General features: G+C 42.9%; 1 protein-coding gene across 1 annotated transcript in view; it reads left to right on the top strand.

The window, feature by feature from the left end:
• RRP36 (ribosomal RNA processing 36) overlaps nucleotides 1–19,290 on the top strand; it is a 35,060-nt gene extending 15,770 nt beyond the window's left edge. Inside the window, exons 3-8 of the mRNA XM_015426253.1 lie at nucleotides 7,369–7,507; nucleotides 15,127–15,193; nucleotides 16,202–16,306; nucleotides 16,425–16,499; nucleotides 16,686–16,803; nucleotides 18,376–19,290. Coding sequence (XP_015281739.1) covers nucleotides 7,369–7,507; nucleotides 15,127–15,193; nucleotides 16,202–16,306; nucleotides 16,425–16,499; nucleotides 16,686–16,803; nucleotides 18,376–18,515 — 644 coding nt within the window. The 3' untranslated portion in view covers nucleotides 18,516–19,290. The remainder of the gene's footprint in view (nucleotides 1–7,368; nucleotides 7,508–15,126; nucleotides 15,194–16,201; nucleotides 16,307–16,424; nucleotides 16,500–16,685; nucleotides 16,804–18,375) is intronic.
• The last annotated feature ends 2,473 nt before the right edge of the window (nucleotides 19,291–21,763 follow it).

Here is a 21,763-nt window from a genome sequence, read left to right as displayed (position 1 = left end):
TCAGCCTACCTTTATCTACCTGTCTGTCTTCAAGTTTACACCCCCCCCAGCCTCTGCCTAGGGAAAGGGCAGTCTTTCCCTGCAGTGGCAACCAAAGCAGCTGACATCAGTATCCTCTCCCCCGTATGATCCACACAACTACCCACACAACTAAAAGTGTGTGAGTGGTCCATAATCCCCCAGGCAGCTTTTAAAACATGAACCTGGGACCTGCACACCATCCTATGAATCGCTCTCTGTGGCAGTAATGGGGGGACTGCTGGCACCTTTTCCTATCTTTTTTTGCCTTGTGGTATTCTGCTTGTGGTGTGATCTGTCGTCTTTGTGATGTGGCATGATTGTGTTATTGGGTTTGTTTCTTTTGAAGGGGAAGTGATGTGTTGTGAGTGCAACTGCCTTGTGGGGGGGGGGGAGTTTGAGGTGTGGAATGGAGTGAAGTCCAATCAGCTTCCATATGCAAAAGACCTTGAAACGCTGGGCGGGACTGCACAAAGCAGCCAGGGTCTTCTGACTGACAGTTCTTGCAGCCAAACACTAAAGGTGTGCATTTTGGAACATTGGAGCCCACTATGGCTTTATATATAAGGGAGAGATGCTTAAACATAAGTCAGAGCCTACATGTACAAACCTTCAAGCTGACCTATAAGCTCTTTTAAATTGTTCTGTTCTATGATTTCCCTGGACAAAGTGTGAGTCCAGTGGCACCTTTAAGACCAACAACATTTAATTCTGGGTATAAGCTTTCATGTGCATGCACACAAAAGCTTATACCCAGAATTAAGCTTTGTTGGTCTTAAAGGTGCTACTGGATTGAAACTTAATTCTGTTGCTTCAGACCAACGCGGCTACCCATCTGAATCAATCTCACTGGAAGTTAGCTGTGTTAGGTGCCTGCCTCACCCCTTCCAGGAGGCTTTTCCATAGAGGGAGGACAGCAACAGAAAATGCCTGAGCTGTAGTAGATCATATCCTTGATATGGGACTGTTGGGAAACCTTGGCCCCTGCCACACCGGGGGGGGGGGGGGGGAGGGCCAAGGGTACGGCCAAGGTGCGGCTTTTTAAAGCCACACCAAAAGAAACATGCGGCGGCGGGATCACATAGATCCCCTGAGCTGTCGCGCAGTTCCTCCCCGGCACAATCAGATGCCGGGGGGAAAGCTACTGAAGGGAAAGCGAGGCTGTCGAACTGCGCATGTGTGCGCGTCCGCAGTTCGGCCGGGAGCCTGGATTGCTCCGGACGACGGGTGCGGCGGCGATCCCACGGCTACGCTTGCTGCAGTGCTTCAGGTAAGTCCTCCTCTGTAGGAGGTTCTTTTTTGCAGCGGCTTTTCCGGGTTTACGGACGGATTGGGGACGGGTGCATGCCGCTTCCCAGATGTTGCGGTGAGATCGCGCCCGTTTGCTGCGCCCCCAATCCGTCCCTCTCCCGGGCCAAAATCTTCCGTGTGACCGGGGCCCTTGTGAAGAGTGCAGCTACCACACGGGTTCAAATCCATCTTTGCTATGATGCCCACTTGGTGAGCCTGAGCCAGTAGCTGTCTCACAAGGTTATTGTGAGGACAGGACATGTATACCACCCTGAATCTCTTAGAAGAAGGCTGGGTTAAAAATTGATCTGTGCAGACCTCTTTTTCCATCAGAGTGACCCATTTACAACAGTTCTTATTGGTGGGTATGCTACCTTGCTATGCTGCATTAGGCTAACTGAATGCTAAAGAAGAGAAGAACCCACAGTCCTGATTAAGCCTAAATTTAACTGAATCAAATTTGGTGATGAATCCTAGTTCAGTATTTTCACTTGGGTTTTTTTGTTGAAGTATTGTTGCTTTGAGGTCACCGTAGCCGAGTTCAGACTGGCAGTTTGCCCTGAGATAGGCATGTGCCAGAAACGTTTCACAAACGAATTAAAGGGGCCGTTCACACAGGCACATCTGTCAGGCGTTCCCCAGCTGTACTCAGCCTGTCTTGTAGCGCTTGCCTCCCGAGTTCAATAAGTACCTGGTGAAAGTGGTAGCAAACCCTGGAGAGCACGGTCATCCCGCATTCATCCCACACCAACAAAGTGTGAACGCCGAAATCCGAAATTTCTTATGCACTTAAGCGCATATGCGCGTATCTCCAGATTACCAAAAAGAAAGCCGCGCCTTACAGCCGCGCTTCTGCCAGGGGCGGGCCAACAGTGCAAACGCTCCCTTGCGCCTCCTCCCCGGTATACTCTTGCATCAGTCAGTGCAGTGTGACTGGGAAAATCCGGAACAGTTTGTGCCGGATCTTTTTGCCACAACTCCCCTGCGCTTCAAACTACCAGTCTGTCCTCGGCCCATATAGTTGCTTTGAGGATCTTGGGAAGAGTAATATATTTTCTCAATGGTTTCGGAACATTTCTGTTTTTTATGCCAGATTTATGGCTCTCTATTCTTCCACACAGGGGCTGATTTATTTCCCTTAAATAAAGGTGGAGGACCACATGTATCCCCTTAATCTGTTCATCTTCCAGTGTGCCCCGATAGGATGGCTTATGTACTGCCTGAGAGGATATGAGGACACAGATGGTATCTGAGTTTGCTGCGGATCTTGTGTGTGTGTGTGTGTGTGTGTGTGTGTGTGTGTGTGTGTGTGTGTGTGTGAGAGAGAGAGAGAGAGAGAGAGAGAGAGAGAGAGAGAGAGAGAGAGATGGTCTGCTGTTGCTTGTGTTTAACTGTCTGATCTAACAGGTGCTATCTGAAAGTGAGAAAAGGCCTACCACGCAAGGCTTGTGAGAGAAGTATTGTTGTCCAGGATGGATTAGAGAGCATTACGCTGGAGTGATTTCAGCTGGGAGATGTAAGTGACAACACTCAGTATGCTGCCACTTTCTCTTCTGGACTTGCCCTGTGGCAGGTAACTCCTGGGCAATGGCCAGGCGTGGTCAATCCATGTCTTCACTGGGGGGGTATTTCAGTTTTAAGAATGTGAGATTTTTCAGGTACAAGTCCCCGTCTTAGGCATTGGAACAAATGTGGTTGTATGGGAGAGCTTGGTTGTAGTAATGGATCTTGTACTTTGTTCTGGGCTTTAGCTGAAAACATAGGTATGTGTACTGATCAGTGCAGTTACACTATTGGGAGGTATTTGTATATCTTTTGCACAAGAGGCAATGATGTCTAGAAAATGAATCTGCTTTTTGGACATACAGGTCCGGGTAGATGTGGAATTTGTCCAGGATCTCTTTTCCGTGGTTATTAATTATGATGATGTCATTACAGTGCCTCAAATAGAAGTGAGGATTTTGGTTAGCTGAGGAAATGCCATCTAAATCAAGCTTAAATAAGCTGTTATATTCCTTAACCCCACATATTGTGAGGCTTTGTGCATTTTCCTGCTAATACAGTTGTCTTGAAGATATGAACTATCTAAAGTAGTTGTGGGAGAGTACAAAGTAGAAAAACTTGGTCGCCAGGTATATTGTGGTACCATCAGGGGTGTTTGTGCTGTGAGTTGCTGTATCCGTAGTAGCAAAAATGGTATTCTCTGGGACATTATCAATGGACCGTAATGTCCTTAAGGCTCCCTGAAGATAAATTAGTGTGCTGGTACCATAGGGACTGAGGATAGAGTCACTATTGGGATAAAGTCAGTTTCCAAAGCAATGAGGTGCCCAGAGCTGCCTGGCTTGTGAGTTTATTTATATGCCACCTTTCTTCTGCGCATCTCAGGGCCTGAGGCAGGTAATAACAGTATAAAAACAGATAGAAGGTAAATAGGTAGAGTAGCATTGCAGATTCAGTGTTCATAACAGACTCCTAGAGTATTAATGCTCACAGAAATTACACGGCTAAGTCATAACTGCACAGATACTGATAGAGAATAGTGAGTTAACCAGTGTAGTGAGTTAACCAGTGTAGTTACTGCAAAAAAACAAAACAACCCCCACCACCACAATCCTTCAAGAGCGTTATCTGATGAATCAATTCAGTTAATTTTTTCTTAGGTAGTAATGGTAAAGGAGATTATGTGCCACATCAAGGTAGGCACCAACATTAAATGAACCTACTTGAAAACAACACATATAAGTCTTACCACTTTTATCACCAGTTGGAAGTAGTTTCAAATCAGAAGATGGAAAATGCCAGAGACAATGCACAGTGGGGCGCCTTCTTCAGCTTTTAGTGAGAATGCCCAGCCCTCTGAATATTTTGGAGTAAAGTTAATGATGTTAGCATCAAAATATGTCCAACTCTGTTCAGTTCGAACTAAAATTGATACACTATTTATATACAAATAACTATTTCTCAATCTCTACAGCAGTCAAATGCCTGTGGGTACTACACTGAAAACCTGTATAAACTCCCTACGTTAGAGCATGGCTCTACATATTGTCATGCAAAAATTGCTACATCAGTTTTTCAAAGATTAACTCAAACCTGGAAATCATCTCATCTATGCGATCATATTTTATGACAATTTTATTCTCACAACAGTTCTGGTTTCCCCAGTCTTAGTCTTGACATTCTGACCAGTGTACCACACTAAGGTAATAATCATATTTATTACATTTGATCCCCACCTTTCCTCCAAGGAGCTGAGGTTAATGGCTATAGGATTAGGATTATCTCTTGGAGATCAAGTGGATCTCAAAGACTACTGAAAGTTTGCAAGTGGATTGCACTGTGGAACACTTAAGAACCACTAAGTTAGGGCTAGGCCTGGGGAGAGCTGTATTCAAATCACCACTCAGCCAAGAAGCTCACTGGTTGACCTTGGACCAGTCACTTTCTTTCACCCTAACCTGCCTACAGGTGGAGTTCTAAGGATAAAATGGGGAGCAAAGACATAGACCACCCAGAGGTCCTTAGTGAAAGGGGTGGGATAAAAATGTGATTAATTTATGGGTAGTTTTACATCAAAAGAACAGAACTACCACTCTGAATGCACCTTTTCTTTCATTAGCTGTCATTCTCCTGCTTAGCAACTGTGAACTTCAGTATAGTTGTCATTTCTTGTTTGATTATTGAAGTCATCCTCTGCCTGGAGCAAAGCGATTTGTAGGCCTTTTGTATTTGAAACAACCTTAATAATGCCTTTTAAACTACACACTTTTATTTTGATACAAGTTTCCACTGTAGTCTCTATAACTGATGTTTATGAAAACTGAAAGAGATTGGGGGGGGGCAGAAACCAAGGGGATATCACAGTGAGGTTGGTTGCTAATTTAGACCAATGATATTGAGCATGTAGCTGATCTGTAGAATTTAATGTAGCTAGCTGTCTAAAAAGGATGGATCTGTTGTTATTCAGAAATGAAGCTTTGAGCATCTTTTTTCTGTCTTATGTTTTATTCTGAAAACTGGGTACAATATCCAGAAGGGCTTTATATTCTATTAGCCAATATTGTTAAAGCCCTCTCCGATTTTTGAAACGGCAGGCACTAGTCCTCGCTGAAGGTAGGATAGCAGACTTGATGGGCCACTGCTCTGATCCAAGGTGACACATCCTGTGTTGATGTCTGAAGCTGAATGCATTGTTTGCCCTGCATCTGTATAGACTTTACATCAGAGGACAGGAGGTAACACTTTTCTCTGGCCTATCCAGAGCACATCTGGAAAAACTGTGTTAGTTCCAGACGTTTACCATCACAAAGGATTAGAAGAGCTATTATATAGTTGGCATGCCTGACGAGAACTGATGTCAGTCTAGTACTCTAAATGTTTGAACAAAGAAGACAAAAAGAACTGTCTGGATATGAGAAGTCAAATAAAACGGGAAAAGATAAGAACTGATACTGTCAGCTTAACATGTTATCAGAACAGTAGCTCAATCATTAAGAGTAGTTTATAGTCAAACCTCCTCCCAGAATAAAGGATGCTACAAAAGAGTACATGCTTTCATGAGGAGTGTAAAACATACTTTTGTTCGTGAACCTCAAAACCCACCTTTGGCTTAACCACCCAACATCCTCACTTCCTAGAGAAGCCAAACAAAGGATGTACAAATGCATGTCTATTCAGCCATCTCTTGCTACACATGACTTCTCTATAGGTTGAAATTTGAATTGCAAGCTATTCACAGCATGGACCTTTTGTGGAGGTGTACGTTCATTTAAATGCTGTGTCATGTTACAGGTTAAGGCTGTGACCAAGGATGTGTGCTTCTGCAAGTGTACAGGAAAAAAGCACAGAATGCAGTACTGAGCTAAGAATTCAGTTTTTTCAGCATCTTAGCCTTTATTTCAAAAAAAAGAAAGGTGGGTTTCTAGCCCTTATGGTTGTGAAGGTGTGGATATGGAGAGGGGCCGTTTCTTGGAGATACAGCACTGGCCTTGAGTGTAGAGGTCCCGGAGTCAACCCTTGGCATCTTCAGTTACAGGATCTCTAAAAGCTGGGCTGGGAAAGATGCCTGGCTGAAACCCTGGACAGCTACTGCCAGTCAAAATAGACAGTGCTGGGCAAGGTGGACCAATGATTGGACAGAGTATAAGGCAGTGTCATGCATTCAAATGGTGTGGGTGGTGCAGGTTGTTGAATTCAATTTGTCTTAATGCAGATTTTTAATTGCCTGGCTACAGATTATTATTATTTTTTGTTAATTCATGAAGTAGATATATCCCTAGATGGTCCTTCTTGTTTCCTGGGGAAAATCCAGATTTCAAAATTTGGATCCAGGAGACAGACATAATCTTGCCATTTGTTTTTGACTCATTGGGCATTGAATAACTGATCCCCAAGGCACGAATCTTCTAATGGTAGTGTCCCTATCTCATTGTTCTAAATATACACCAAATAAATAAAAGAGGTTGTCTCTGAAGTGCAGTTAGATAGCTGCCTATAGTACCACGTAGCACTGTAGTTTATAGTCTGTGTTTTGAGAAGTTTCTTAGGAGTGGGAAGATACCTTTCCCCCAGAAAAAACCTTGACCACAAGAGCCTAGCTTTCCAGACCAGAAGAAGAAGAGTTGGTTTTTATATCCCACTTTTCACTACCCAAAGGAGTCTCAAAGCAGCTTACAATCTCCTTCCCTTCCTCTCCCTACAACAGACACCCTGTGAGGTAGGTGGGGCTGAGAGAGCTCTGAGAGAACTGTGACTGACCCAAGGTCACCTAGCTGGCTTCATGTGGAGGAGTGGGGAATCAAACCCAGTTCTCCAGATTAGAATCTGCCGCTCTTAACCACTACACCACACCACACCACACCGTCCAAGCACATAAGGATCCCCTTTGCTCTGTCCTGCACATTCAGGAAGCAGCTTTTGTGTGGTGCCCTCTCCCATATGGCTGAAATAGATGTTGCCATCTTTCTGTTGTGCAAATAGAGAGGAAAAAGGAGGGTTTTGATTAACACAAGACTGATATTTGTGAGGAACTTCTGTGTCTTTTTTTTATCCCCCAAGAATTCTCTTCAATGTCTTTTGAGGAACTGCTGAAGTTAAGAAACAAGGTTGGGACCAAGGCTTATCAGCGGATGGCTATTGAGAAGACAGCAAAAAATACCACAAAACCAAAGAAGAGGCAGTCTTCAAATAAACACAGGTGAATGTGGTTCCCTTTGCTCTCCAGAGGACAGAGCAGATAACTGCTCTCCTGGGTTCCAGTGAAGGATTCTCAAATCCCTGTTCCGCTTGGTAAAGGGCTTAGAGGCGTCTAATTTGCCTGGAGAGATTAGAAAGTAGAGCAACACGCTTTCAGGAGGGGTGGATTTTAAAAAGGTTCTTTTCTGGGTGCTTCTTTCCACAGGTGTAGATATCTTTCTTGGTAGGCCATGCTTTTCTGAAGAAATAACAGTCTAAGGGTCTACCTTACATCTTGTCCTGCTTAAGCTCCTACTGTACCCTTACTGCATTTTCCCCCCCAAATGTGATCTGGCTCTTAATGATTCCTTCCCTTTATTCTGAGATTCTGTGAGATCCCTTTACAAGGCTACTTGGCTCTTGCTTATGTTTGCAGTTCCTCAGTTTCAGCGTGTTCTGTAATGTCACTGATGTGATGAGTAATTTGGACATTAAAGAGGACAGGAACAACAACAGATCATGGTATTGCTCCTTCACCAGTCAGCTCCTTGCAGCTCTACACATTTATTGTGCGCCATTACCCCTTTGCTCCTGGTCCTGAAGCCAGGTTTCAGTCCACATAAGTGTCTGATCCAAGGTAATTGCAGCAGACATCTGCTCTTTACTTCATCTGCTCTCCCTCATCTGTTTCCAACTTCCAGCTGAAAACATCTTTTTGTCCCTCCCCCTCCCCCATTAGTACCTAGTGCTGTTCTTTCACCTTCTACCCGAGGCTCTTGCTGGGCTCTCCAGACAATGCCAAAAGCTTTTCAAAATGTCTTCCCTATTATGGTTTATTTATTTCTATTTTTAACTCTCCAAGGCCTTTTGAGAGATGCTTTGTACAAAAGCCCCAGTGTAGCCAGAATCAAATCAGATGTATCTATATTTTTTTTTTTAAAGGGAACACTCCAAAAATTCTGCTCTGCTCACTGGTGCATTATAGAATGAAATTGAATTCAGAAGCAACCCAGTACCGTGACTTTTTTAAAAAAATGAACTGAGCAGGATTTCTAAAATGTCCTGCATGCTGATCAGAAGCCAGTGTGTAGTGAAAATGAAAAGGAAGCAGTAGCCAATGAACTGCAGGAGCCTAATCAGCTAGAGAAATCCCACAGGGGATGGGGAAGCATCGCTGCAGCCACTGTACTGCTGTGGTTCATTCTTTGCCCTCTTCTGCCTGCCTGCTGTAGAAAGCAGCACAGTCTAGTTCTGCTTCAAAGCCACTTGGGGAGGGTGTGTGTGTGAAATGGACCATGGCAGTAGTGTTTTGCTGCTGAAGCAAAAGATCCTTTCTCTGGAGCAGGAGCTAGCATTCCTGTCATTAAACTCTGTTTGCAGGAACCATATATACAGCTAACCAATATAACTTCATAACTAACATAATTCCCATGCAGCACTTCACTGGCTGTTAGAGGGAAAGCTGAGCTCACTTTCATTTTTTGGCCATCTTATATTTAATCTGTTTCCAAGTTTAAGACTGGGACTTGATATATCCCCTAGGGAGGCAGGTTTTTAGAGAGCTCTCTTTCCCGGGACTAGCTGCATGCCTTTCTTTTTCTACTGTATCTGGGGGCTACTGTATAAAAGCTGCCGCTCTTACAAAAGGAGTATGACTTTTGTTAATGTCACAGCTGAATAAAGTATAGCTATCGTATTTTTAAGGCTGCCAAAGGATTTATTCAGCATTTCATTAAATGCTCATGTTAGCATATTGGTGATACCACGTTGGTCCAAGAGGATGCAAAAGGCAAAGTGGGTGGCACGATAACTTTGCTGCACTAACTAACCTCTTGGACAGAACTTTTCAAGCTTCCCAGGAGTTCTCTCAGTTATCTGTCTTTAGAATTCCTAGTTTAATTGGCTGGGGTGGCTCAAACATTCTTTGAAAGGTGATAATAAGCCAGCAGTAATTCTGACAGAGGAGAGAGGTTAACAAGTAATAATGCAAAATTGTAGACCTTGTCTGAACTCTTGCTTTGCTCTGGTTAACTATAGTATTTACTTACATCGTTCATTAATATCCTGCCATTCTATGGGACTTGCTCATGGCAAATAAAATTTAAAAAGCACAAAGCGGTTGGGGTGAAGTATTCAGGTAAAAATGGTACAATACTTATGTTTCTTAATATTTGTTAGTATGCTTTTTAAAGATAAAACCTAGTGTGGTGAACCGCATTAGACCATTGTTACAGGCTTTCAGCTTTGAAATACAAATGACACTAAAATGAATTAGTGGCTAAAATGACCTTAACTGTTACATTAAAAGCTTTCCTAAAGAGGGAGAGCCTCTCCTCCTAAATTCTAGTAATCCGAGCAGCTTTATAGAAGGCTTTCTGTAAAAGAGGCGCAATCACTGAAAAAGGCCTAGCCTTTGTGCCCTACTCGAAGCTTCTCTCAAATGGCACTTGGGGGCAAGTTCACATGAGCAGAGTCGCTATCTCAGGTTGTCTGGAACCAGGCTATTTGGGGGGGGGGGTTTTAAAGTCAACTCCCCAGCACTTTCTGTTGGCCCTGGAAGCGTCTCCCCATTAAGAAACGGGCTGCTGCACTTTGCACCCCCAGCAAATTCTGAACACTCTTTGTGGCAGCCCGTCATATATCAGATTGCAGTAGTCCAGCCTAGAGTTCTCAAATGCCTGGATGATGGCTGCCAGAACCTCTCTCTAATATGCTGTAGTCATGGGACCAAGAAACAATGGCAAAAAAGCAGTCCGCGATATTTCAGGTACGTCAAACATCCCAAACTAGTTCAGGATGGGTTGCGTCCTCCTGAGATAATGACACAGGTGTCATTCTATCAATCTAAACTTTTTTCCACCTTCAAAATATGTAGAAACCAAATTTACCGGGCCTTGGGGCTTGAAATAAAAGAATTACAGTTCATACAGGGAAGAGATCAAGGATCTCAGTTGGATTAGCCTTCGGGGGTTCAGGGCAGTACACAGAAACCCATCAAAGGAAATAATCCCCAGCTGTCAATAAATTGATATAAAAATAAAAGTTGCTGAACTCGGGAAAAGGCTGTTGAAAAAGACAGCTGGATCAAAATCCAAAGAACTTTAATTTGGAATTCTGTAACTTAATATAAAGTATATAGCTGCATTATAAGGGATATATTTTATATTGGGCTGAGAAGCAGTATTATGTAAAGTTTATTAATAAAAGTAATAAAGTTTATTGCTGGATTTAGAGGTATTAAAATAATAAATTTTGCATTTGATGTTCAGGAGGACGTTTTTGTTTGAAACTCTGGTCTCTTACCGTTATTTGGAGTAGTGCTTGCTTAATGAATTAGTCTTTGCCCTGTAATTTTGACAGGAAAAGCTCTCTTAAAAAATAATACATGCAGGTGGAAAGGGAACAGAATGTTAAGAACACTTAATCAGATATGCACAGCCTAGAAGGTTTTTTTTCCTTTATTACTCTGTTCTATTATACACACTGATTATATAAATTAAAGTGCCATACAAATTGCAGACATCTCAGTACAGTCTATTAGACTCTTCTGCCAATAGAATTACAATGTTTTATTGAGTTCCCATATTTACATGTTAAAATTCCTTACACATTCTAGTGGAGAGCTCTGGCTCACAAAAACTTATACCACAAATAAATTGAGGGTGCTGCGAGATGTGTTGTTGTTTTGGCTGCCACATACAAACATGGCTTCTCCTCTGGAATGTATGTAAACAAAGAAGTTAGTGATGGAAACCATGGGGGGAAAGGGTGGGCAAGTAGGAGAGAGTGTCTACTAAAGGTAGTAATTCCCTGTCCTTGGGAATCAAAATCGGTCATACAGGCATCAGCCCTCAGCTGGGAGTTACATGGAAGGAAGCAGATAGTCTGCTGCTTCTTTTCAGGCAGGGATGTAAAGGGTCAGAAGGCAACTGGAAAGAGAGGGACTTCGCTGGCATGTCCTGTGAGACCAGTGTTGCTCCCAAGGATCTTTTAAGCTGCCAGGGGGACTGTAGTTGAAATTACTGTGGGGCAGGTGGGAATTAATCTCGAAGGACACCCATGCTCATTTTCTGCCTCCTTTTGGACTTTCAAACTATGGTCCTTAGAGGCCAATCTCTGCCCCAATCTGTGAATCTCATATGTGTAAATCAAATATAATATTTATTTATTTATTTATGTAGTTAGTTTCTATCTCACCTTCTCCCCAAAGGGGGACCCAAAGTTCCTAGTTCCTATCAACCAAAAGAACCACATACTTTCTATACACCCTATGCATCATCCCAGACACACACATACAATAACTATTAAAATTAAATATATAGCTATAACCTTTTTGTTCTCAGATGACATAGGAACAGATAGGGTAGTTTCTCCCCACCACTGCTGGACTTTAGCCAGCCCTTGTGTATCTGGAGCAAGGGAAGGCCTTGCAAGTCAGACTTATGACACAAAACAGCATTCAAGCTTTAAGGTTCTCCAAAACTCTTTGTTGGGTGTGATGTTAAAAAATGATTGTTTCTCTATGTTCAAATCTATCTGGGAGCTGAGGTGAGAGCACAAAGGGTGCAGAAAAGACTGGGGTATTGCTGGAGAGGACAGGCTCTTTTCGTCCATCTCTGACACAAGGCCTGTGGCTCAGAGATGCTCACACCCCATCCATTTTCCAGTGGCAGCTGTTTCAAGGTGGGAATTACCTGCCAGCTGCAGGTTCCACTAAGCAATAGCCTTCTCCACTTTCCTGATATGTTGTGGTGTATTAAATCTGACAAGGTATGTATGTGAACTCATTGAATCACCATGTGAAGCTTTCATCCTGGGCTAGGATCCTAATCCTTCAATTGTAATTGGTAGCCCAGGAAGAGCTGACCAATCACCAACAGCCAGTTCCTAGAGCGGGAACTATTGTGATTGGACTTTATCCCTGCAACCTCATAGGTTGAAATTGCATAGTAGGGCGTGGCTACATTAGCCGGGAGAGTTTAAAAGTGGAACATCTTCAATGTTAAAGCTGTTCTGGCTATTCATGTTGATTTGTTTGGAGTTGAGTTACGAGTTGCTGAATAAAGCTGATCTTGTGCTGAAATCACTCTCTGACTCTTTGTTAAGTAACCGACTTAACATATGTGGTGGCTGCCATATTGGGGAAATGCTCAGAAGATCCCCAAATGTCATATCAGAGAGCTGCATGTGGCTCCTGAGCCACTAAGGGGTATCGCTGCTCCAGATGTCCTGCTCAGGTAGGATGTCTCTCTTTAAAAAAATTATTTCAAGCCATTTCTGGAGGTTTTCTTGTGGAAGGGGTAGGTTTTTGATTGCATTGCTCCTAAGCATATGTTAGTCCCAAAACAAAGAAACAGGAAGGCAACTTGATCATAACCATGTTCCAGCTGGAAAGAACTCTCAGTTTTTGAGTGTGTGAGCCCTCCCCTTGGCTTTGAAAGTTTAACTAGTCAGGGTTGGTGGTGGGGGGTGATGGTGTTTATCCAGCAAGGGAGTGGTCTGAGAACTTGCCAATCACAGAAGTGAAATGAATCCAGAGGGTGTACCCAGCTTAATTTGTTGCACTTAAATGGCTAAACTTTCATGGACTAGAGTCCACTTTGCCAGTCTAATCCTTGAAAGCTTGTGCTAGAGTAAAAACTTGTTAGTCTTCAGAGGGTGCAATCACATGCACAATTAGCCGTGCCATAGGCATGAATGTCAGGCGGACTTAAGGGGTGCGATCAGACGCAAACATCTGCCCAGCGTCCCGCACCCATCGGCAACCCATTTTGCTCCGCTGAAGAAGTGGAGTAAAAAGACACTGGGGAAAGTCCAGTAGCAAACGGGTTGCTACAGGGCACAGACGGACTTTCCCCTGTGTGATTGCTCCAGCGTGCTCTCATGGCGTCAGGATGGTCTGATCAGGCCATCCCAACTCCATGCCGTTGTTTTTCCCCTTCTCAATGTGCGCATCATTGCATACTGCTGTAGGAAGCCCTCAGTGTGGAGATGCGATTCATTGATTCTCCGTTTAAGCGAATAGACAACAAACAGCCAAAAAACCCCAAACCGACTCACCTGTGATCGCGTCTGATTACGCAGTGGCAGGCTATGCCCGCAGCTTCAAAGAACTGTGTGATCACGCAACTGTGGGTCAATTTCCTCTGGGGTAAATCGCCTCGCTTCCCCCGCATGTTATCTTGCCCGTGTGACCACAACCTAAGTATGACAAGACTGCCGTTTATTTTTGTAGGCAAATAGTTTCAAAAAACCATGTGGTTTTTCTACAGCAACATTGAAATAAGCATTCTTAAGTGTAGAGTAATTAGTTAGATTATGGAAAAATACAAGAACACTTTACACGCCCACAGAGTTGTCTGACAGGAAGGAAGAAATTTCTCTTGAGAACTTACAGGACTCTCAAAATTGAATTAGCATAACTTTTCTATCAAGAAGGGGAATGGGATTTGAGACTTCTGCTGTTGAGTGACAGACATTAATCCATAAAGTAAATTAAACACTCTCACAAATCAGCAAACAGGCAGTTTGAAAATGGGACTTTTTGCTTTAGAAATATAGGGCTGTTCAGGATAAAAGGACCAAAGCTTCTAGCCCCATCTAACTTCTGTCACTGGGCTGCAGGCTTTAATCAGTAGAACAGTCAACTAAAGTTTTAGTTGATTAAGTGATGGTGGCAATTTTCATCGGTAAGACTGAGAATTAAAGGCATAATTATTTATTCTTTGTGGCTACATTGGTCATGGTGTGTTGATGTAATAGTAGGCATGGCCACACTAGCCTGAGCTTGTCAGATCTCAGAAGCTAAGCAGGGTCAGCCCTGGTTAGTATTTGGATGGGAGACCTCCAAGAAATACTAGGGTTGTGACACGGAGGCAGGCAATGGCAAACCACTTCTGAATGTCTCTTGCCTTGAAAACCTACAGGGTCACCACAAGTCTGTCGCAACTTGATGGCAAAAAAAAAGTGATGAAAAAGAAAATATTAAAGATGACATTTATTCCCATCACTGAATGCAAGCTTCTCTGTATTGAAATGTGCCTCACATTTTATTCAGTCTCTCAAAAAGCATCTGTACTCCGGTTCTGATAATAAGTGCACGTTTAAAAATGTGTGTTATGTGTAATCAAGTTATTTCTGAGTTTTGGCGACCCTCTGAATTAATGACCTCCAAAACATCCTGCCTTGCTCAGGTCATGCAAATTGAGAGCCATGGCTTCCTTTATTGAGTCTTTGTTCGAATATAGTGATTAATTAAATTATTAGTTGAAAGGCAAGCAATTAAGGGCTGAAAATTCTGCAACTTTGTGTCAGCCTTTACATAAGTAGCATTAAATGTAAGGAAGCATAATACTGAATACGCTCTTGTTCCAGAATTCAAAAGATGGATTCTAATACTGGATTAGTGTACATTTTAAGTTAATAAGTAAATATCATGTACTTCTCAAACACTTTTCAGTTGCCCTCCAAACAGCTTTTAGAGTCTTTTGATTTCTTTTAATAGCCCACAGTGTGGATGAACTTCTGGTTGTAGCATTCTTTTAATATTGCATTTGGAGAGCTTGTTCTAAGACAAGCTGCCTGGGGCAGAAGATGTCTCTGGCTTTCTCCTTAACCAAGTGTGCTTTCTTTGACCTTCAGGCCATTGGAACTATCAGCCAAGAAGCCAGTCCCCTTTCTGCGGCAAGTGGTGCCTGTTAAAAAGAAGGTAGTAGCTTTGTGTCTCTGAACATAAATAAGAAGCAAACAGGGAGGAAAGATAGGATTATAGTATTTAAGGGAGTAAGACACTGAAACCTGCTGGGGGGGGATATCACAGAGCACTTTATTTGTTTTTGTTGTGATTTAATAGTTTTTACTGTTTTATACTGTTTTTATGTATGGACCTGTCAAGAGATGTAGAATTTCCGGAAATTTTGAAACTTGGAAAAAAACCCTGGGTTTTTTCTGGTTTTTTTAGGGGGGAAACGGAAATTTTCGGAAAAATTGAAAAAAATGCTACATTAGCATTCCTTTTGTCTTTTCTAGACTGAAAGTCATTCTGTTACTTTAGGAACATAAAATATGACCATGGACATTTTTACTTGGCATGAAATTATCACAACTAGCATATTAAAAATATAGTGTATCCAAACAATTATTACAAACAGACTACCCACCCACATGCAAAAACAAAACTGAAACTTTTTTTTTCTTCTGACAATAGCACCTCCTAAAGGAAGAAATGCATCTTGTTCTTGCATTGGAGAGTTCAGTTTGTAACCTAGGACTTGCTTGTCCGCAGTGCAGAGAAATTAGATCAATCTGATACTATATATATATATATATAATGATTTGAAAAATATTTGAACACCTTGTCTTAAAATATTTTATTCATCATGTTAAAATAAAACATTCCATAATCAATTTCTTTTCTTTGCTTTGCTTTTTTCAATTTTTCGGGAAAAAACAAAAAAGCTTCAGGAAAAAAATGGGGGGGGGGAACGTTTTTTTTCTGAATTTTTCCGGTTTTTTTCCGGGCCTTCACATCTCTAGGCCTGTCCCCCTGTGTAAGCTGCCCTAAACCCGTTCGCGGGGAGGGCGTGGTAAAAATGCAAAAATTAAATAAAATAAATAAATTTATGATGTGAGAAGGCTGACAACTTAGTAGGCAGCAGGGAATCACATTTTAGCATCGCTCAGATTTAGATGTTTACTCCTCGTTCATTCTCCATAGGTGTCACGAGACCCGCGCTTTGATGACCTCTCTGGGGAGTACAACCCTGAAGTGTTTGAAAAGACATACACTTTCTTGAATGACCTGAGAAAGAACGAAAAGGAGGTAATGCTGCAACTGCTACCACCTATTCAGTCGACATCATGCCTACAAGAGGAGTGAGTTGATCTGAGTACCTTTTCCTCCGACTGAAGAGTCATTTTACTAACTCTTCCTTCTACAGGTAGTTCAGAAGCAACTGAAAAAATGTCAGAACATGGAACAGCGAAACAAACTGCAACAGCTCCTAAAACGTATGGTGAGTTGGGTGTCACAGTGAATTGCAGTCAGCCTGTGTTTTCTTCTGAGATGTGGGAGGCAAGCAAAAGTTGGAATGAACATTCAACGGAAAAACTCCAGTGATGCTGATGAGATAGGGGAGAGGAGAAATCTTACATTTGTTTTGCATGAGAATGTTGATGACTTGCCCTTCTTTGCTGCTTAGACACAGCAGGAGGACTCTCACAAGAAACGTGGGAAGGAGCGAGAAAAGGACCTTGCCTGGAAGAAACAGCAGAGGGAGCTAGCCAAGCAAGGGAAGAAGCCCTTCTATCTAAAGAAATGTAAGTTTCCTAAGAATGTAGTGTAAGAAGAGCCCTGCTGGATCAGACCAGTGGCCCAGTCCAGCATCCTGTTTCACAGGGTTGCCAACCAGCTGCCCTGGAGAGCCAGTAGATAGGACACAGAGGCCAAAATCCTTCCCTGAAGTAATCTCCTAGCGCTGGTACTCAGTGGTTTACTTCCTCTGAATATGGAGGTTCCCTTTAGCCTTCATGGCTAATAGCTGTTGATGGACTTATCATCCATGAGTCTTTCTAGCTGCCTTTTAAAGCCATCTATGCTAGTGGCTGTCTCTATAGTCACTAAGAGTGAATTCCTCAATTTAATTTCTCATTGAATGAGAAACTGTTTCCTTTGGTCTGTCCTGAAGCTATTGGCCATTAACCTGACCCTAAGTTCTAGTATTATGGGTGAAAGAGAAAAAGTCCTCTTTATCCACTTGCTTCGCCCCATGCATAATGTTATACCCCCTTAGTCCCAGACTCTTCAGCCTTCCCTCTTAATCATCTTAGTTGCCCTCATCTGCAGTTTTTCCAGGTCTGCAATATCTTTTTCGGAAACACAGCAACTAGAACAATATTCCAAAGGAAGCCACACCATAGATCTACACAAGGGCGTTACGTTATTGGCTGTTTTACTTTCAGTCCCTATCTTCATAAACTCCTCCATGGAGTTTGCCTCTTTCACCAGAACTGCACACTGAGTCAGTGGTTTCCTCTAGCTATCCACACTGCAACTCCAGGATCTCATTCCTTTTGTCTTGGCCAGTTCAGACCTCATCAGCATATATCTGGTTAGGATTTTTTTGTTCTAGTATGCATCAATTTACAGTCACTTACCCTATTTATTTATTTCAAAGCCCCAGTATTTAAAAAAGCCATCAAAAGCAAGGCATAAACAGCTTGTCCATAAAACAGAAGCACATCATTAAAAGGCTGATAAGATAAAACTCTGACTTCCCTTTGCAAAAGCCATGCTGATTTTCCCTAGGCAGGCATTATTCTTCTGTGTGATTACTAATTCTGTCTTTAATAACTTTCTATTAATTTTCCTGGAACAAATGTTAGTTTAACCATCTTGTAATTTCCAGGATTACCTGCTTTTAAAAATCTGTATAACATTTGCTACTCTCCAGTCCTCCAGTCTAATATCCCTCTTCCTTCCTTCACTTGGGCCTCTTCTATGTGGGGTTCTGCCTCTTGCCGCAGCCATGTTATGATCAGCTCCAGCTCCTGTGGGAGCCATTTTGTAGTTGCACCTGCCATCCTGTGTCAGAATCCAAGAGGTGCCCACAAGATCAAAAAGTTTGGGGGGCCCTGTACTTGGGAATAATGGAAAGGAATTTGATGGTGATGGTGGGGTGGGGTGGGGTGGGGGGCTTAATGCCACTGATTTTTACATTCAAAATTGTTTATAAGTGCAGGACATGGGTATTAGGGGACCCACTGAAATATTGTATTTTTATGGGAAAGTGTTGAGAGCAAAGAAGAGAATTTGAGTCAGGGTTGGGTATTGCTAGTGCCATTATGAACAGTTATCACTTGAACTGACCACCTTCCGTTTTGCCTGTGTAGCTGATAAGCAGAAATTGGAACTAGCTGAGAAGTACAAGGAGCTCAAGAAGAGTGGGAAGCTGGAGAACTTCCTGAGCAAGAAGCGGAAACGGAACGCTGCTAAGGACAAAAGGAAACTGCCTTCCAGGAAGAATGTGTAATCCTTGGCTATGCCTTGCAGGGGGGGGGGGGTACAGATCTACCGCTGAAAGTACCAGCACCATGCCAGGAGCATCTGCATCTCCTGAACAAATGAGAATTTGAGCAAATTAAGCTCCCACCTCTGCATATGCCTCTCAAGGGTGTACTTTTATTCAGCCTCAGATGAGAAGAAGAAGATTTGCATTCCTCGCCCAGTTTCTTTCCCTCTTTCTTCCAGAGGCCAGAACCAGAGCTTAGCACACAGAATCGGAGGGCTTTGCCAGGCTCTGTTCCTCTGACGAAGTTATAACTTTTGCCCACAGCCTTTTCTCTCCCCACCACGACCCCATAGCCTGTACAGACTTGTGAACTCCTCAAGTCCTCTTCCTGCCTTCGCAGGGTCGCTCCCTTCCCTGTAGCCCGTCGGGCAGCGCACATATCTTCATGCTCCTATCTCCAAGTGTAGCTTGGCTCTCTTCCCAGCTGCTTTCTTTCCTGAGCTCTGTAGGAACCCACAGACTTCCCCCAGTATGCAGAATTATTTGGTTTCTCACATAGGTATTGCCTTAAGAAAAACCTTCCCTAAAATAGTAACACTGCCATGCCTACAGCATTCCATCTGGAAGAAAGACAAATAGCATGGGGAATTCTGTTCGTTGGGAAGGCTTGTATGTATATTTACCAGCTCAATCAGATTCTAGCTGGGGATGACTGCTTCCTTTCATACAAATGTTCTGCATTGGACTGGAAATTGCGGTGTACCGTTAACAGACAGCTTGTATTTTGATATGGCTCTTCGGGTAACTGGTAGAATGTTTTGTAGTGACATTTCACTGAACATATCTCTTAAGTAAAATTTTAATAAAATCAAACTTGGTTTTCCTTTTGAGCTCTTATTTTTTTTCCTGGTAGCTAAACAAAGGAACTGATGTATTCCCAGGAGACGTGGGCACACAGTATTGCTTATTTCATTAGGACACATTGACCACTGTTTCTTCACACAACTTGTTCTGCTCTTGCTTTCTCTTTTGTTTATGGTGGCTTGATCTTTTCAGGTAGTACTTGGTAGAATGGCTTCATTCTAGCTTTTTGGGGTTTTTTCATGTTCTGAATCTTGTCAGCTCTTTGGTTTGCATCCTTTCTCTTTGCTCATGTTTCAGCTCTTGATTGGTTGCTGCGTACCTTCATCTAGTGAAAAGAACACCTCTCCATTTGGGGCATGGCAGGGGACTCTGAGGAATGTCACAATTATGGTCCATGAAGGCTTGAGTTATAAGGGGCAAGGTGGGCCAGCCCTGTACTTTTCAGATAGCCACCTTAGCTACTGTGTTTCAAAGACCAGACAGGGTGAAAGAAGCATTTGCCCTTTCCTTGCCTTGGGGTGCTGGTGGTCAGGCAACAGGTCTTGTGGATTTAATTAGGGGCCACCTGCCTTTCCCATCATAATTCAAGTCTGTCTCATATGAAGCTGCCTTATACATAATCAGGCCAATTTAAATTGTATAATTTATTCTGCTGGCTGTGGAGGTTGGGGAGCAAAGATTGATGCTAAGTACTAAAACCATGCCCCTTAACCACTGGAAATTCTGCTTGCATTCATCTGGCTTCTGAAACTTCAAACTAGGATCTGGAAGATCCAGATTCAGATCTCTGCTTTGTCATGAAACCTTGCTGAGTGACCTTGGGCCAGTCACCTACTCTAAGCTTTAGCCTATTTCACAGGGTTGTCATGAAGATAAAATTGGGAATGTTGTATATCGCATTGGGTCCCCACTGGGGAGAAAAGGGATATAAATGAAGTAAATAAATATATTGGTGAAACTCATCAGAGCAGCCTTCATGTTCAGAAATATGGAGGTTTGTTTTCACTTAAAAACAAAACAAAAATCTTTCAGGAGGCCAAATGTTGTGTCCAGTGCTCTGTTTGTACAGTGTGATCACAGAATCCACAACCTAAATGGCCTCTTAATTCTCAGCTTCAGAAATCTTTTTTTTTTTAAACTAGGAGTTATTTTCACACAAACACACGCACTCACCCTGAATGCATGGCATACTGTTGTACAAAAGTAGTTCCTCAGGAAGCTGTGAAAGGATGGCTGATGAGAGGAAAGTGGGTGTGGGTGAGTGTACAATGCAATCCCATACAGAGTTATTCTAAAGTGGAGTAACTCTACATAAGATTGCACTGTTAGAGTGGGTGCTGCCAACAACTTCTGTTCCTTATTAAGCACTGTATTTTCCCAGGAAAAGGCAGGTACCTTTCTTCCCATGTCACTTCTCAGTGGAAAACTGGCCACAGACCTTGTGCAGCCTGTACTGTTCCTGGATCAGTCCTTGTCAGCCGTGGACCAGCCTGGACATTTCAGGGGCAAAAGGACTAAAGTGGAATCCTCATTTCCCAAAGACAGCAGTCTGAACATGCCCTTACAAGGAAGGGAGAGTCACAAGGTCAATTTGTTTCTGTTTCCCCCCCCTGTAAATTTTCCTTCTGAATATATTTACCAAGTTAATGAGTAATTTTATTTAGTGAGCGGAATCATGTATTGAAGTACCACTGGCTGCCTCAGAACATACTAATGGAAATGAATGACCTAAATACAAGGAAGAAAGCTACTTTCTCAAATTAGTGGAAATCATAAAAGATTAAAACAGCTATTGGGAATCGTAAAAAGCAATGAGAAGTAACCCATCCTGATGCGGGGGGGGGGGGCTGATGAGAAGAGTGGGGTGTGCTGGATAGTTACCTGCGATGCCTGCTCAGAAATGGGCAGTGATGGTGAATTAAATGCACAGATTGAAACTTGACTTAGTTCCCTGACAGAAACCTTCAGAGTCTGCCTTTTTCTTCGAATTGGCAAAGCTTCCTGAACTGGTGCCAGTTCAATATCTTGAAACTAAACTGCCTTGAACTCAATCACTGGCTGCTAGCAGCTCCCTGAAAAGGAAAGATGTTTGAATACAGTCCTCCAAAAGAGCTATTTTGCAAGCCCTGTTCTCTGCAAGGTGGGTCCAGATATTCAGTGGCTCCAGCCCTTCCCAATCCAGTCACACCAGGTTTTCTCCTTCGCCATTTTAGGTCCTCAAGTGGTTAAGACGCTGAACTGCAGTCTGTGGAAGGTCGGTAGTTCAGCAGTTCAAGACCCGAGTGTGCCGCATGACGGAGTGAGCTCCCGTCTCTAGTTCCAGCTCCTGCCAACCTAGCAGTTCGAAAGCAAGAAATTGCTAGTAGATAAATAGGTACCACAGTGGGAAGGTAACAGCCAGGGGT

This window comes from Gekko japonicus, unplaced genomic scaffold (genome assembly GCF_001447785.1).
Source record: "Gekko japonicus isolate JY-2015 unplaced genomic scaffold, Gekko_japonicus_V1.1 scaffold405, whole genome shotgun sequence".
In the NCBI taxonomy this organism is placed as follows: domain Eukaryota; kingdom Metazoa; phylum Chordata; class Lepidosauria; order Squamata; family Gekkonidae; genus Gekko; species Gekko japonicus.
The sequence above is the reverse complement of the archived record's forward strand: the minus strand, read 5'-3'. Positions and strand labels throughout refer to the sequence as shown.